Here is a 13,158-nt window from a genome sequence, read left to right on the forward strand (position 1 = left end):
GTAGCTACATATATATTTACATGTAAATATAAAATTCTTTGCAAACAATGCTATGCAAAATATTACGCTCAGTAAATGCATATAAAACTTGAGAAATTTATATGGAAAAATTGCGCTATGTACTTTTTCTATAAATGATTTTATTAGTTTTTAATCAAACAACAGATCCTTATTCCTCTATATAAACATTGGAAATCTTATTAAATTAAATATTTAATATGAACATCGTCAAGTTTTCTATGAACAGTATGTATTATCTATAATTTTTGAGAGTTACTACGTGTTTACATCGTTAGAGAAAGCAACGACGATAAACAAAGCTAATTAATCGTCTTTTTGCAATCCGAAGTAAATACCGCGTGCAAGCATGATATCCAATTATATGTACATATATGTATGTACATTTATTAATGCGTGCGAGTATCATATAATTGTCCTTAGAAGAAAAATATATTACATTTATTTTTTTACGGAAAATGATATCACATGTATATATCAGAAGATATTTATTCATATATAAAACCGTATTATATATATATGTTTTGAACGATATTATTGCATCTAAATATATATTTCCCACCTGATTTATTTTTCTCGATTACTGGAATAACTTCCCGCAATAATTCAAAATACAATATAATCTTAAAAATAAAACTGCTAAAAAGTGATTACATACACGACTATTTATCGCTTCTTTAAATCGCATAAACCATGTTTGATAGAAGAAATTGCAGGCATCTTTTACAAAATATATCTAGATAAATCCATGAGTAAACCATTTTTTAACAACAAGAAATATATTCAACTTTCAATTATGGATATTAATTCTATTAATACGAGTAGTTTGAGAAATTGGTAATAGTTTAACAAATTAATATTTATTATAAAAACAAGACAGAAATGGATAAATAAAAGTCAAGTGCAGAAAACAGGGCGCAAATAATTGTCTTCAAAAAGTTCCTTTAATTATACGATTTCGTCATCTATACATATTATACTATATTATACATTAGTATGTATAGATGACGAAATCATTGATTGCTTGGAGCCACAATTTTTAACATATTACTTACTAAAAATGATTTGAAAAAACATTGAAACGTTTATCTAGATTCTAGATAATAAAAAATAGTTTTTGAGGATAATGATTCGCGCCCTGTTTTCTACGCTTGGCTCTTATTAGCCCGCGCGTTACTTTCTTTTGTTTTTATATTATTTATTTTAGAGCTTTAGATTTTATATTTATTATTTCTCGGAGAGAAAAATATATACATAAATAATAAATTAAGTTTTACAAGAATAAATGGCAATATGGTTTAACTAACAATGTCGCTGGTAAAATCGTTCTGAAAGTAGATAACGAAAAATATCGATGTTGCGGTTATTTTTGCACGCAGTCCTCGATAAAATACGAATCGTGCAGAGCGAGAAATCGATATTCGCTCATAATTCAGATGGTGTGCGTACATTCCCCTTCTTCTCTTTGGTATTGGCTTGTTACAAGCATGAACTTTATTTCCCCTGCTTTCAACCATTGTTTCACCACTAACCCACTTCTCATATTTCCTATGATTATATAGTGATTGTTCAATTAAAAATTCTAGAAGATTCTTAGAATTCTTCTAATTTTATTTTTATATTAGACTTGAAATTATTTCTCTGAACGCATTTTAAAAATTTTTAGCGGATATTTTTTGGACAAACGTGTTAAAAAAAGACTAAACGTCGCTAATGATACCCCAAAGTTTTTAATTTTCAAGCACAAGTATAGTTTAATGATTACAATCTCAAATTGTTCAATAGCTATCTACAAGCGATGTTGTTTATTTTGCAATAAAGTAAGTAAGCGTCATGGAGTTGCGTGGTCTGCTTATTTCCTGCATTTCGCGCACTCATTTGCCACTTGCACAATTAAATTCATTAATTATAATGTATTTATCTGTTTGTCAATTTTATCTGCCAAATTGTAAAAGAAAAATTGTAAAAAATAAAAAAATATTTTATTATCCAATAGTATTTTTAAAGTTTAATTTGTCAAAAATTTACACCGGATCCTTCAGACGACTCATTTTTCTAAAAAATGTGATGTCATAAGAAGTTGGGTAAAAAGTTATCATTACTAATGGATATCCAAAGTAATCATTGGTGACAGTTCCATTTTTCGGGACCGGAAATAGGTGTAATTGGGATCAGTTTTAAAATTTCAAATAAGAACATAGGTCAAGTGGGATATTGTTGGATAGAGCTTTAAAAAAGAAACAACTTTTATTAAAATTTAATTTAATTATCTCACAGATTTCGGGAAAAATGTTTAAATGTGTGGATGCCTGCAATAATTTACAAGTGTTCAAAATGCCTGCTACCTTGATGCATACATTGCCGCAACCGTGACTATTCCTCGCGAATATCCTTTACAAAATAATTATTTATTCATTCAAATACATAAATAAAAATATCTATGATTACGAGTAGTTGTGCAAGCATATCTTTAAATTATAAGTGAAAAGTGTTTCTCGATAAAACTTCTTACATAGCTTCATATTTTCCATACTTTTCACGCGTCCTCATATGATTGTAATCAATCTGTCAACGGGATATTACAGGTTGAAACGATAATAGGGTAAACAGTCCCTCATTAAAGAGTCATCCGCATTTCAACGACACAAGGGTATAAGGGTAAGCAATCAGAAAAGATGAAGCAAATGCTAACTCATACATAACAAAAACTGTAATCGTAATGATTGACGTATGCTTAAATTAAATTTCGTTTTGATGAATTTGTACCGAATATATCGAAGTAGTGAAAATGGTGATGGCGTGATTACATTTTGTATCCTGCTGTTGTATCCTGCAACCTACAAAAAGCAAGAAATAGAAGCAATGCAAAAAATATTAGAAGTAAAAATTATTAAATATATAGAAGATAATTTATGTACACAGTTGCGCGCGCGCGCTCGTGTGTGTGTGTGTGTGTGTGGTGTACATAAATCAAAGAAGAATTAATAAAAGTAAAAAATTTATATTAAGAAAAATTACATATATGTATATAAATTCTTTACAAGATATCTTAATTGATCGCAGCTTCTACAGCTATCTGAAAACGATTTTTTCTTACAAAATATATATCAAGTTATTAAATATATAGTATACACATATATTATATATATATATATATATATATATAATTTATTTTAATGTTTTTGGTTTAAATTTAAGATCTGGTTGTTTTTTAATATTGTAAATTTTTATGTATATCATATTGTTTTTTTTTTTTTTGTTTTTTTTTTTTTGAGTGATTGAAGTGATTGGAGTGATTGAAGTGATGAGATATTTTAACTGACTGATATTTGAAGATAAAAGCAATATTTGCCTGTTTATATCACATTCCACAATGACAAAAACTGGATATTACGTTAGTTGACCGTTCATTATTATTCTGTTAGGAGATCTTGAAGGGTACATTCTTTTAAGTGTTTTTAATAGAATCGAGATTTTTCCATTTGTTAGAAATTTGTACAAGTGAATCTGTTTTTAGACATTTTTCTTATCCATTATAACCATAATCTGAAACAATCCTCTAGACAATCAATACTTTTGTAAATGCTAATTATGTTTGCGAGCGATTAATGCTATAGTGGCTACATATTTCCGCGAATATTAATTAGAAATATTGTATTATATACTAGTGACAAAATCATTGTAATCTTGATCTGGTTTAAAGCAGCAGTAAGAATAGCAGTGAAGAGAAGACCGAAGCACTTTAACGAAAGCGTTTCATTCTAAATGCACTATCGTAAAGTGGATCGAATCTAGATTTTCATCTCTCAGCTTCCTTCTTCTTCTTCCTCCTCCTCCTCTTCCTCTCTCTCTCTCTCTCTCTCTCTCTCTCTCTCTCTCTCTCTCTCTCTCTCTCTCTCTCTCTCTCTCTCTCTCTCGCTAGAGCTCATATGACGGTTCTTATACGACTTATGTTATCCACGAGCGAATTTCTGGCATATATTCAAGAGACTCACCAAGAGTAGGCAAATGTAAGTTAGCTTTGTCGTCCGATTTGCTGCTCGTCGTAGCTAAATCCTTTCGTACAAAAGCGAACACAACTCGCGCAATTCACACCGGCGGGATACACGGTCACGCGTGTTTGGATTCACGTATTTGCGTAATCACGTATATGCTTCCACGTTTTATCGCGTATATGTATACGCGGCAGCGGTTACAACAACGACAGCAATGACAGCATATCCAAGCCTAACACATATGTCGCAGTCCACTAACGAACTTACGCGGCGACTTTCAGACTGACAGGAGGGTAGTTTTGATCGTCGCGACGTGCCGCTACACCGCTGCCACCCCTCGAGCAAGGGTCTTACTAGTCGCCACCGATGCTTCTGCGGACCATTCTCTCCTTAGCTACCCATTCTCATTGGCACCCGTCATTGTTTCGTAACGCGATTGGCCCGTTCGGTGCGTTTTAAAGTTCATCTGGGACGCTAATGCGCGAACAACAATGCAAAAAAAATCTTGCTTCCAGTTGTAGCCTATTCTAAAAATTCTAAAATAAATATTGAAATTAAGAACTTTATAATTAGTTTGTTATATAAAGAATATTCAATTATCATAAAATAATGTGTTTTCCACTAATTATTACCGCTATATATTGTAAAAGTAAGAGATGTTGACTTTATAAAAAAATATTAATTAATGTTGAGAAGTTTTTAGTATATTTAATGCCGAGTGAATACAGCTCAAATAAATGTTTATTAATGGAAAATATAAAAGTAATATTTATTATTACTTAATATTATTTATTCTGATTATTGCAATATTGCACTATGTTTCTATATGTTTTTATTTTGTTAAAAGAATACAGTAGAGTCTTGTTAATTTTATTGTTAGCGTTTTGAGGGGAAAATTATTGGAAAACATATCTTTTCAAGTCAAAAATTTTTTATCATAACTCTTTAATTATGACAAAATATAAAAAAGAAACGTTTTAAGTAAATGCTGTCGTATTAAAAGAGATCTATTCAAACATGCAAAAATTTATATACTATTTTATTTGAAAAAATAAGTTATCGCCTTTCTTAGCCTCCTTTAAGAGATGGGCGGCTTGTCTGTTATTTGAAAAGTCCCAGCAAATCAAAAAAACTGCAAAAAAAATTTTCCTTGCTTCGGAATCTTAAAATATCTTGAATACAAGACATTTGAGAAAAAAAATATTACATAAAAAAGTTGTACGTTTTCAATAAATCCATCAAATAGTGATACCCATTTGACTTTGATCGTAATTATGAAGAAGATTTCAAGGTAAACTTCGAAATCTTAAACGGAAATCCTTATTTTTTATTTGTTATTTTTGTAGCTTATCTCGAGAGCTTTTTAAAACACTATAATAAAGTATTTTCTCATTAAGTATTTTTCGAATTATTTTGTATCATATTTTCTGACATATTTTGATATTAAATATAACATATCTCGTAAAATATTTAGTTTTTGATCATCTTACCGTAATGCTTTTATGTACAAAATAATGAGATGAATCAATTGATGTAAAAAAAAAAAAAAAAAAAAAAAAATGTTATTGAAAAAATATATTATAAATAATTACATACTTTTTCTAAAAACAATTATTTTCTTTATACCAATTGATTTGTCTCATTATTCTGTACATAAAAATATTACGGTAAGGTTATTGAAAACTAAATATTTTACGAGATATTTTATATTTAATATCAAAATATGTCAAAATAAGATACAAAATAACTTAAAAAGTACTTAATGAAAAAATACTTAATTATAATGTTTTGAAAAGCTCTCGAGATAAGCTACAAGAATATCAAATAAAAAGTAAGGGTTTCTATTTAAGATTTCAAAGTTGACCATGAGATCTCTTTCATAACTACGATTAAGGTCAAATGGATATCACCGTTTGATGTATTTGTTGAAACAACTTCTTTATGTTTCTTCTCAAATGTCTTGTTTACGAGATATTTTAGGGTCCCGGTATTTTTTCCACACCGTGTATATTTCAGTAGTATCCCAGCAAACACAAAATAACACAGTATTAATATCATACTATAATTTCCCACTCAACGATGTAACTGCAATGTAATATGCCTTGTATTTATGCAACAGATATGTTGCTGAATAGAAAATTATAACATTGATGTTATGTTACTGTTACTTTATATTATTATGATGCAACCGTAAAAATCTTGCTTTTGCAGAGACCACTACAGAGCCCGATAGACATTAATCCGCGCATATACGACGGTCAACAGAGAGTCTGAACACCATCAGGTCCTCGTCCATTCCTTTTTCTCGGAAATATATAGGAACAACGGACTCTCTTCTTGCCCGTTTTCCCGCCAATCATAACTCAAAATTCAACAATGATGGCTCCCGCACGCAGAACGCGGCAACGCTTTTCGCGCGGTAAAAGGCAATGCGGTACAGGCCATTGCACGTTAAAAAGTTTTAGTCATAATCGTAAGGTCGTAAGCAAATCGACCAATCACAATCAAACATTCTAAAACGTAATAAAAATGTTTGAACTGTGATTATTGATTTGCTTACGGTCTTACGGTTACGATTAAAATTTTTTCACGTGCAATGGCCTTTACCAATCAATTTTTCGTTCTTATGGACAAGGTGTAAGTTGATTGGCTACCACGTCGCCTTTTATCGCGTAACGATCGTTGTTGCAGGATCTTGTGTGCAGGAACCATGAGTCATTTCATTTATATTAGATAAGCGATCACGCGTTAGGGCTTGAGCAGAATGGCTAACTTGACAATGTTTTATGTCTTTGCCTCGAAGTAACGCACAATATTGTCTACAAGATAGTATTGTGCGTTACTTCAAGACAAAGACTTAAGTCATAAAACATTGTCAAGTCAACCGGAAATAAGTTGGCGCTAAAAGTTCATATTTTTTAATAATTAATAGCTCAAACGATTGCTCCTTAATTGCTCCGTCAGAATCCACAATTGCTCCCCTTTTAAAATTAATAGTTTTTGAAATATTTACAAAAAACGTAAAATTTATTATTTTCATTCAAAAACATATTTCTAATGGTTTTTTGCAATTATATCCAGCATTGAACGATTGCTCCTTAATTGCTCCATATTGCTCCGTCATTATTTTCATGATTTATTGCATTTTTTATCAAAAATTAACAAATTAATAATTTCTCAAGCGACGCCGTCGCCACCTATCAATCGCTTATCGGAACTATATGGCTCAGCACCCAATGACGAGAATATTCAAACATAATATAACAGCTCTATTGTTTATAACTATATATATCAAAGAGTTTAATCAATGTTTCTTATTGATTTTTTAGTAGAATAATTATATCTCGCTTGCTCTATTATGATATTCGCGATCGCTCCACTTGTATAATTAATCTTTTTATGATATATTAGCAAAAAAATCAATCATTTTCTTGGAGAAACATATTTTCCGTAGTCTACTGTAAATATATCCAATATACAACGATTGCTCCTTAATTGCTTTATATTTAAGATCGTCTTAAGCCCGTATCAGACTACGCATTGAAGATTGAGATTCAAGATTCAAGATTGAAATTTGACCAATCAGGATTAAGAAATTTTAGTATCTTTTGTTCTGATTAATCAAATTCCAATCTTTAATTTTCAATCTTCAATTTTCAATACGTAGTCTGATACGGGCATAATAGAGCTGCTATACATATATAATCAGAGAAGCGACATCGTTACCCCTTCCATGCTTCCCATGATCGCCATGTTGGTCCCGCAGCTGTCCATGTGTAATCTAAAATGTCTTAAAAATGTCTCAGAGATATTCAAAATGTTTTTTTTTTTTTTTTTTTAGAAAATAACATTACAAATATACTTTTTTCTCACTTGTGGTACGCCAGTTGCGATTAGTTTGCACGTAGGATTCACTACGTGCAAACTAACCGCCAACATAGGACGCGTTCACTTAACGACCGCAACGCTCGAGCATTATCTGTCTTTGTTTAACTTTCAGTGAACAACAAAGATGAAATAATACGTGAGCGTTGCAGTCATTAAGTGGAACGGGCCTGTAGCGATCAGCCAATCAGCAAGCGGAACGCCATTGTCATTTCTCTGATTATGGCCGCGGTCGAGAAGACGCTAGAGATGCTTCGAAGCGTTGCTTTAACCAATCAGAATAGAAAAATCTTTACTCTGATTGGTCAATCAAACGCTTCGAAGCATTTCTAGCGGCTTCCCGACTACAGCCTATATAGGATTCTACTCATCATTTCTACGTATCATTTTATCCTTGTTGTTCACCGAAAGTTAAACACAGATAGATTTAGATGATGCTTGCGAGCGTGCGGTCGTTAAGTGGAACGCGTTCTATATATCACGTATGAGAAATGAACATCTACACATGCGTGATCTAAGGAATCATGTGTGTATGCGCTGTGTGCGCATGTGTTGTGTACATATTTTTCGGGGCCATATATTCGCAGGAGTTAGCGGTCTAGTATTATATAGAAGTTTGTGGTTTGTGGTTGAATGATGGCCTTTTTTTGCAGTTGGCTGAAGTGTCTCGTGTCTGAAGTCTGAAGCCCTGAAGCGGGGTGGCTGCTAGCTGCTAGCTGCTTCGGATTTCGGAAAACGCGTTGTAATCGTTTCTTCGCGTATGTATTTATAATTTATATTAAAATAATAGAAAAACACAGTGCGAAACGTTCTTTTGTCACGGATGAAGGATAACATGAGTGTAATTTTGTGGCTGCTTCTGATCGTCGGAATTTTGGAGTCGTTCGCCGCAGAATGGAACACAAAGGATTACATGAAACGAGAACATTGTCTGATAAAGCCGTATCAAGGTTTGCCGATTTCCATTATATTAGTAAATTTCGCACATAAGAGATGTTTTTGTATCGACGTTGACACGTAATGATTTGTTTATTTATTATTCAATTGCAATGTCCTACATTACGATTCACTGCACTATGAATTTGAGGTTACGAAGCAATGAATTAAGTTATTTTTCATATGATTTTTTTACGATGTTATATAGAAAATCATCTATTCGTTTTACAATTGCATAAAGTAAAAGTATTCATGATCTATCGTAATATTCGATCAACGTAAGTAAATATAAATGAAAGATATGATATATGACGATTAAATATAAGGCGCGAGATATGTTTAATTATAGATTACTAGAAATTTTCAAACTACAGTATACTAGAAATATTGTATATTTCCCATTTTATTCGAGAAGATTAGTAACACGAACTATAAAATTTTATAAAATGTTCAATAGTAAATAATAACTTTTAATAACAAATCCTAACTTTCTAATATATTCAAGGTAAGTCATATAAAAAATTATAAATATTATATATTATTATAAGATATTATAATTTAGAAATTATAAATATTATATATTATTATAAGATATAGTGACTATTATCAATGTGTACATTTATAAAATCTATCTTTCTCATTCAAATTGTTGTACAACATAAATATTTGCATTCATAAGATTATATTTAATGTATAATAGGCACAGGTATGACAATACCTTATTGGGACTTTATGGGAAGTACAATGGTAACTAATAATTATATCAGGATAACACCTGATTTACAAAGTAAACAAGGTGCCTTATGGAATTCTATAGTAAGCACTTTCCCTATAGCATTTTCCTTTAATAATATATTTGTGTTTGTTGTATATACAAATGTATGTGTATTATATATTGAGTAAGATTTGTAAATTTATCATGTTTATAGCCATGTCACGTACGAAACTGGGAATTACAAGTTGAGTTTAAAGTGCATGGAAAGGGAAAGGATTTATTTGGAGATGGTTTTGCAATTTGGTATACCAAGGAAAGAATGAAGCCAGGTCCAGTATTTGGAAATCAAGACTATTTTCAAGGATTAGCAGTAATACTTGACACATACAGCAATCATAACGGTGCACATAGCGTATGTTGGATATATATAATTTTGTAGCAATATGGAGAGTGTATAGATTGTGTTATTAACAATAAGTATTTTTAAAATTCTGACCAAAGTTTGAATATTTTCAATTATTTGAATTCTTTTTATTTGTATTTGAAATTTTGAATATTGTATATTGTAATATTTATGCATTAAAATTTTATTCATATTTCTTTGTTTTTTTTTTTTTTCTTTTTAATACATATGTGATATATTTTATAAAATAGCATCAACATCCCTATATCTCAGCAATGGTCAATAATGGATCTCTACATTACGATCATGATCGCGATGGCACTCATACACAACTCGCAGGATGCGAAGCAAAATTTAGAAATGTAGAACATGGTACACATATATCTATAAGATACGAGAAAGATACCTTAACTGGTACGTAAAAACAAATATAACTGAATATTAAAATACATCTGATTGCATCTATTATATTATGTGGCACCCATAATTATTAAAATATCAATATAATAAAAATTATCAGTATTAGTAAGAAATGTAGCATCTTTTCTTATACTGCTTATTCATCATTTGTACTTTGCTCTATTACATGAATTGTTTTCTGCTTACATTGTATCATCTTTATGATTAGCTTTTTCTTTGATCCATGAATGTATATATGTACGTTAGAATATAAACATACGCTTTATGCTAATCTTTTTCTTTCCTTTTTTTTTTTTTTTTTTTTTTTTTTTTTTTTTTTTTTGCACTGAAGTTTCAACAGATATTGCCAATAAACTCGGATGGAAACAATGCTTTCTAGTGGTTGATGTTAAACTTCCAACAGGATATTATATCGGAATCTCCGCAACCACTGGTGATTTGTCTGACAATCATGATATACTGTCAATTCGTTTGTTTGAATTAGATCTACCAGATGATGTAAGCGCTAAGAAAAAATTACTAAACTTTTACTAAATTTTGCTCTATAGTTTCTATTCTATATTAAATGTATGATAAATTATATATGTAATGTAACCAATTTTATAAACCAATTAAAATATAAACGGTATAATTATAATATAATTCACAAATTAACATTACTTGAAAATATAAATGAATTTGCAGCCTAAAGATCAAGAAGACAGGTCTCAAATTGTGCCATCAGCAGCGTTCTATGATGCACCAAGAGGTACGAGAGACAATCAAAGGATACTTTTTTGTATGCATATATATAAACTTTTATTTCAATACCACTCTTCTCTATTTCAGAACGCGTGGAAGATGCAAAACAATCTGGCATGAGTGGTATAAAACTTTTTCTAATCATGCTAATTAGTGCACTCATATTAATAGCCTGCGTTGTCATTATCGTTATGTTGTATCAGAAGCACCAGGAAAATAATAGAAAGCGTTTTTACTAAGTCAGTTTTCTTTTAAGAACGGCATGTATGTCTTGAGCGTCGTAATTTACCGATTTCTCTTTTATCCGGAATCCTTTGTACATAGATACATAGATTATAAAAAGCTTACAAGACTGTCTTCTTTTTTTTTTTCCATGAATTAGTATAAATCGTAGCCTAAATTTATTACATAAATGTTTGTTGCAAGAGTAAAAGTTTTCGGGATAAAGGAGAAATGTGTATGTATGCAAATATTCTAACAATTCAAACATTTGCAGAATATTGTCCCAGAATGTTGACATTAAATTGATTGTCAATTGTCATCATTAATTGGATTTTAATGTATGCTTATTTAATTTTATTATATTTACCTAAAAATACATATTTATGACACATAGTTCTTATAAACCAAAGTTATTATTTCTTACAAGATATCACGAGGAATGTGACAAAACAGTTTCTTATATATTTGATTTGTAAAAAAGATATATTGGGAAGAGATAATAATGAACTTGAATGTATCATATGTGTACATTGTTAACTATTGTATATTAGAAAGATCTTGGCAAAACTCGTACACATTAATTTCAAGACCTTTGCCACGACATATTTTTGTTCCGAAACTTTTGTCCAAAATCGGAATGTAAGCTAATTCTAATATATTCAGTGATTTTTTTAAGTGTTTAAGGAAATACATCACAGATAAAAAGAATGTTTTCTGAAGGAAACGAGGTGGTGTTTTTTTTTTTTTTTTTTTTTTCCCTAGGTAATTATTTGCAAATACAGATTAAATATAGTGAAAGACTTTATTAATATAGATTTTATATCTGTACATAAAGGAAATTAATATTATACTCGAAGCTACCATATTGTATAAAGTTTGCGCTAGAAACTTTTTGCAGATTATATATATCTACAATTTTAAACAGATTATATTGGTCACATGAATTATGCAATGTTGGAATAACATTGCGCGCAAGTACAATATGAAGAAAGTGCAGTATGGTGGATTCTTTAATGTATTTCATTATATAAAACAATTAAATAGTATAGAACTCTGTATTGTAAAATTCTTTTATATGGAAATTAAAAAAGAGGGAACCAAACAGTTTAATAAACAATTGTCTTGTTATCGATACGATGTTATCCTTCCAAACAATAATGTATCATGATTTGTTGCCAAATATAAAATAAATATGTCTATAATTATAAATGATAAGTCTCTCTGCTTTTTCATAATAGGTAAAGATGAAAGTGTGAGTGGGGATGGGTGGGTTGTTTGAATGTGTGTATATGTATGTGTGCGCGCGCATGTATGACGTATTAAAACTTATTGCTATGTTGGAGTAAGACAATATTTTGAATTTTGCATTATATTTCTTAATATATTTTTCATGACAAAAATATACATTTGTACATTAGAATGCAAGAAGAGTTCATGGTGTTTCAATGCATTTAATTAATTTGTTTGCTTCAAAGAAGCAAATAGAGTACTTTTATTATCAACGATAAAATTATTCGAACAGAAAACACCAAGGCACATCTGTATCTGTTTTGTCTCTTTTCTACGATCCTATTATCTTTATGTGATACAATGACGAAACTGTTCTTAATATACAGACAGATATGCTTGTTAATAATTATCTAAACACTTAACATCAATATATAAATTAAATTGTTGTTTGTATTGTACATATATTTTCAATATTCTTTAAAAGTTGTATCATTCAGGTAATATTGAATTTTAAGATAGTTCAATTAGATAGCTTAGCCAATACTACACAAAATTCCATGTTTTTTTTTTTTTTTTTTTTTTTTATAATAATA

The 13,158-nt window shown here is 30.1% G+C and overlaps 2 protein-coding genes across 8 annotated transcripts in view; one reads left to right on the forward strand and one right to left on the reverse strand.

Annotated features, from left to right (window-relative positions):
- Phcl-1 (pH-sensitive chloride channel 1) overlaps positions 1–4,330 on the reverse strand; it is a 47,737-nt gene extending 43,407 nt beyond the window's left edge. For 3 of the 7 annotated variants that reach the window (XM_070299505.1, XM_070299504.1, XM_070299499.1), the window contains exon 1: positions 4,014–4,328. The gene's annotated coding sequence lies outside the window, so the exon portion shown is untranslated. Of the gene's footprint in view, positions 1–4,013 lie in introns of all 7 variants that reach the window. The other 4 variants (XM_070299501.1, XM_070299496.1, XM_070299497.1 and 1 more) reach the window with 3 other exon arrangements.
- Positions 4,331–8,543: 4,213 nt separating this feature from the next.
- LOC138934509 (vesicular integral-membrane protein VIP36) lies at positions 8,544–12,537 on the forward strand. The gene is made up of 7 exons (XM_070298350.1): positions 8,544–8,848; positions 9,535–9,650; positions 9,764–9,961; positions 10,204–10,366; positions 10,704–10,870; positions 11,057–11,120; positions 11,201–12,537. Exons 1-7 carry the CDS (start codon positions 8,722–8,724, stop codon positions 11,350–11,352), a joined length of 987 nt encoding a protein of 328 aa, XP_070154451.1. The 5' UTR covers positions 8,544–8,721; the 3' UTR covers positions 11,353–12,537.
- The last annotated feature ends 621 nt before the right edge of the window (positions 12,538–13,158 follow it).

The sequence above is a fragment of the Polyergus mexicanus genome, unplaced genomic scaffold, assembly GCF_030449975.1.
Source record: "Polyergus mexicanus isolate NDT 795.1 unplaced genomic scaffold, iyPolMexi1.0 SCAF_7, whole genome shotgun sequence".
In the NCBI taxonomy this organism is placed as follows: Eukaryota; Metazoa; Arthropoda; class Insecta; order Hymenoptera; family Formicidae; genus Polyergus; species Polyergus mexicanus.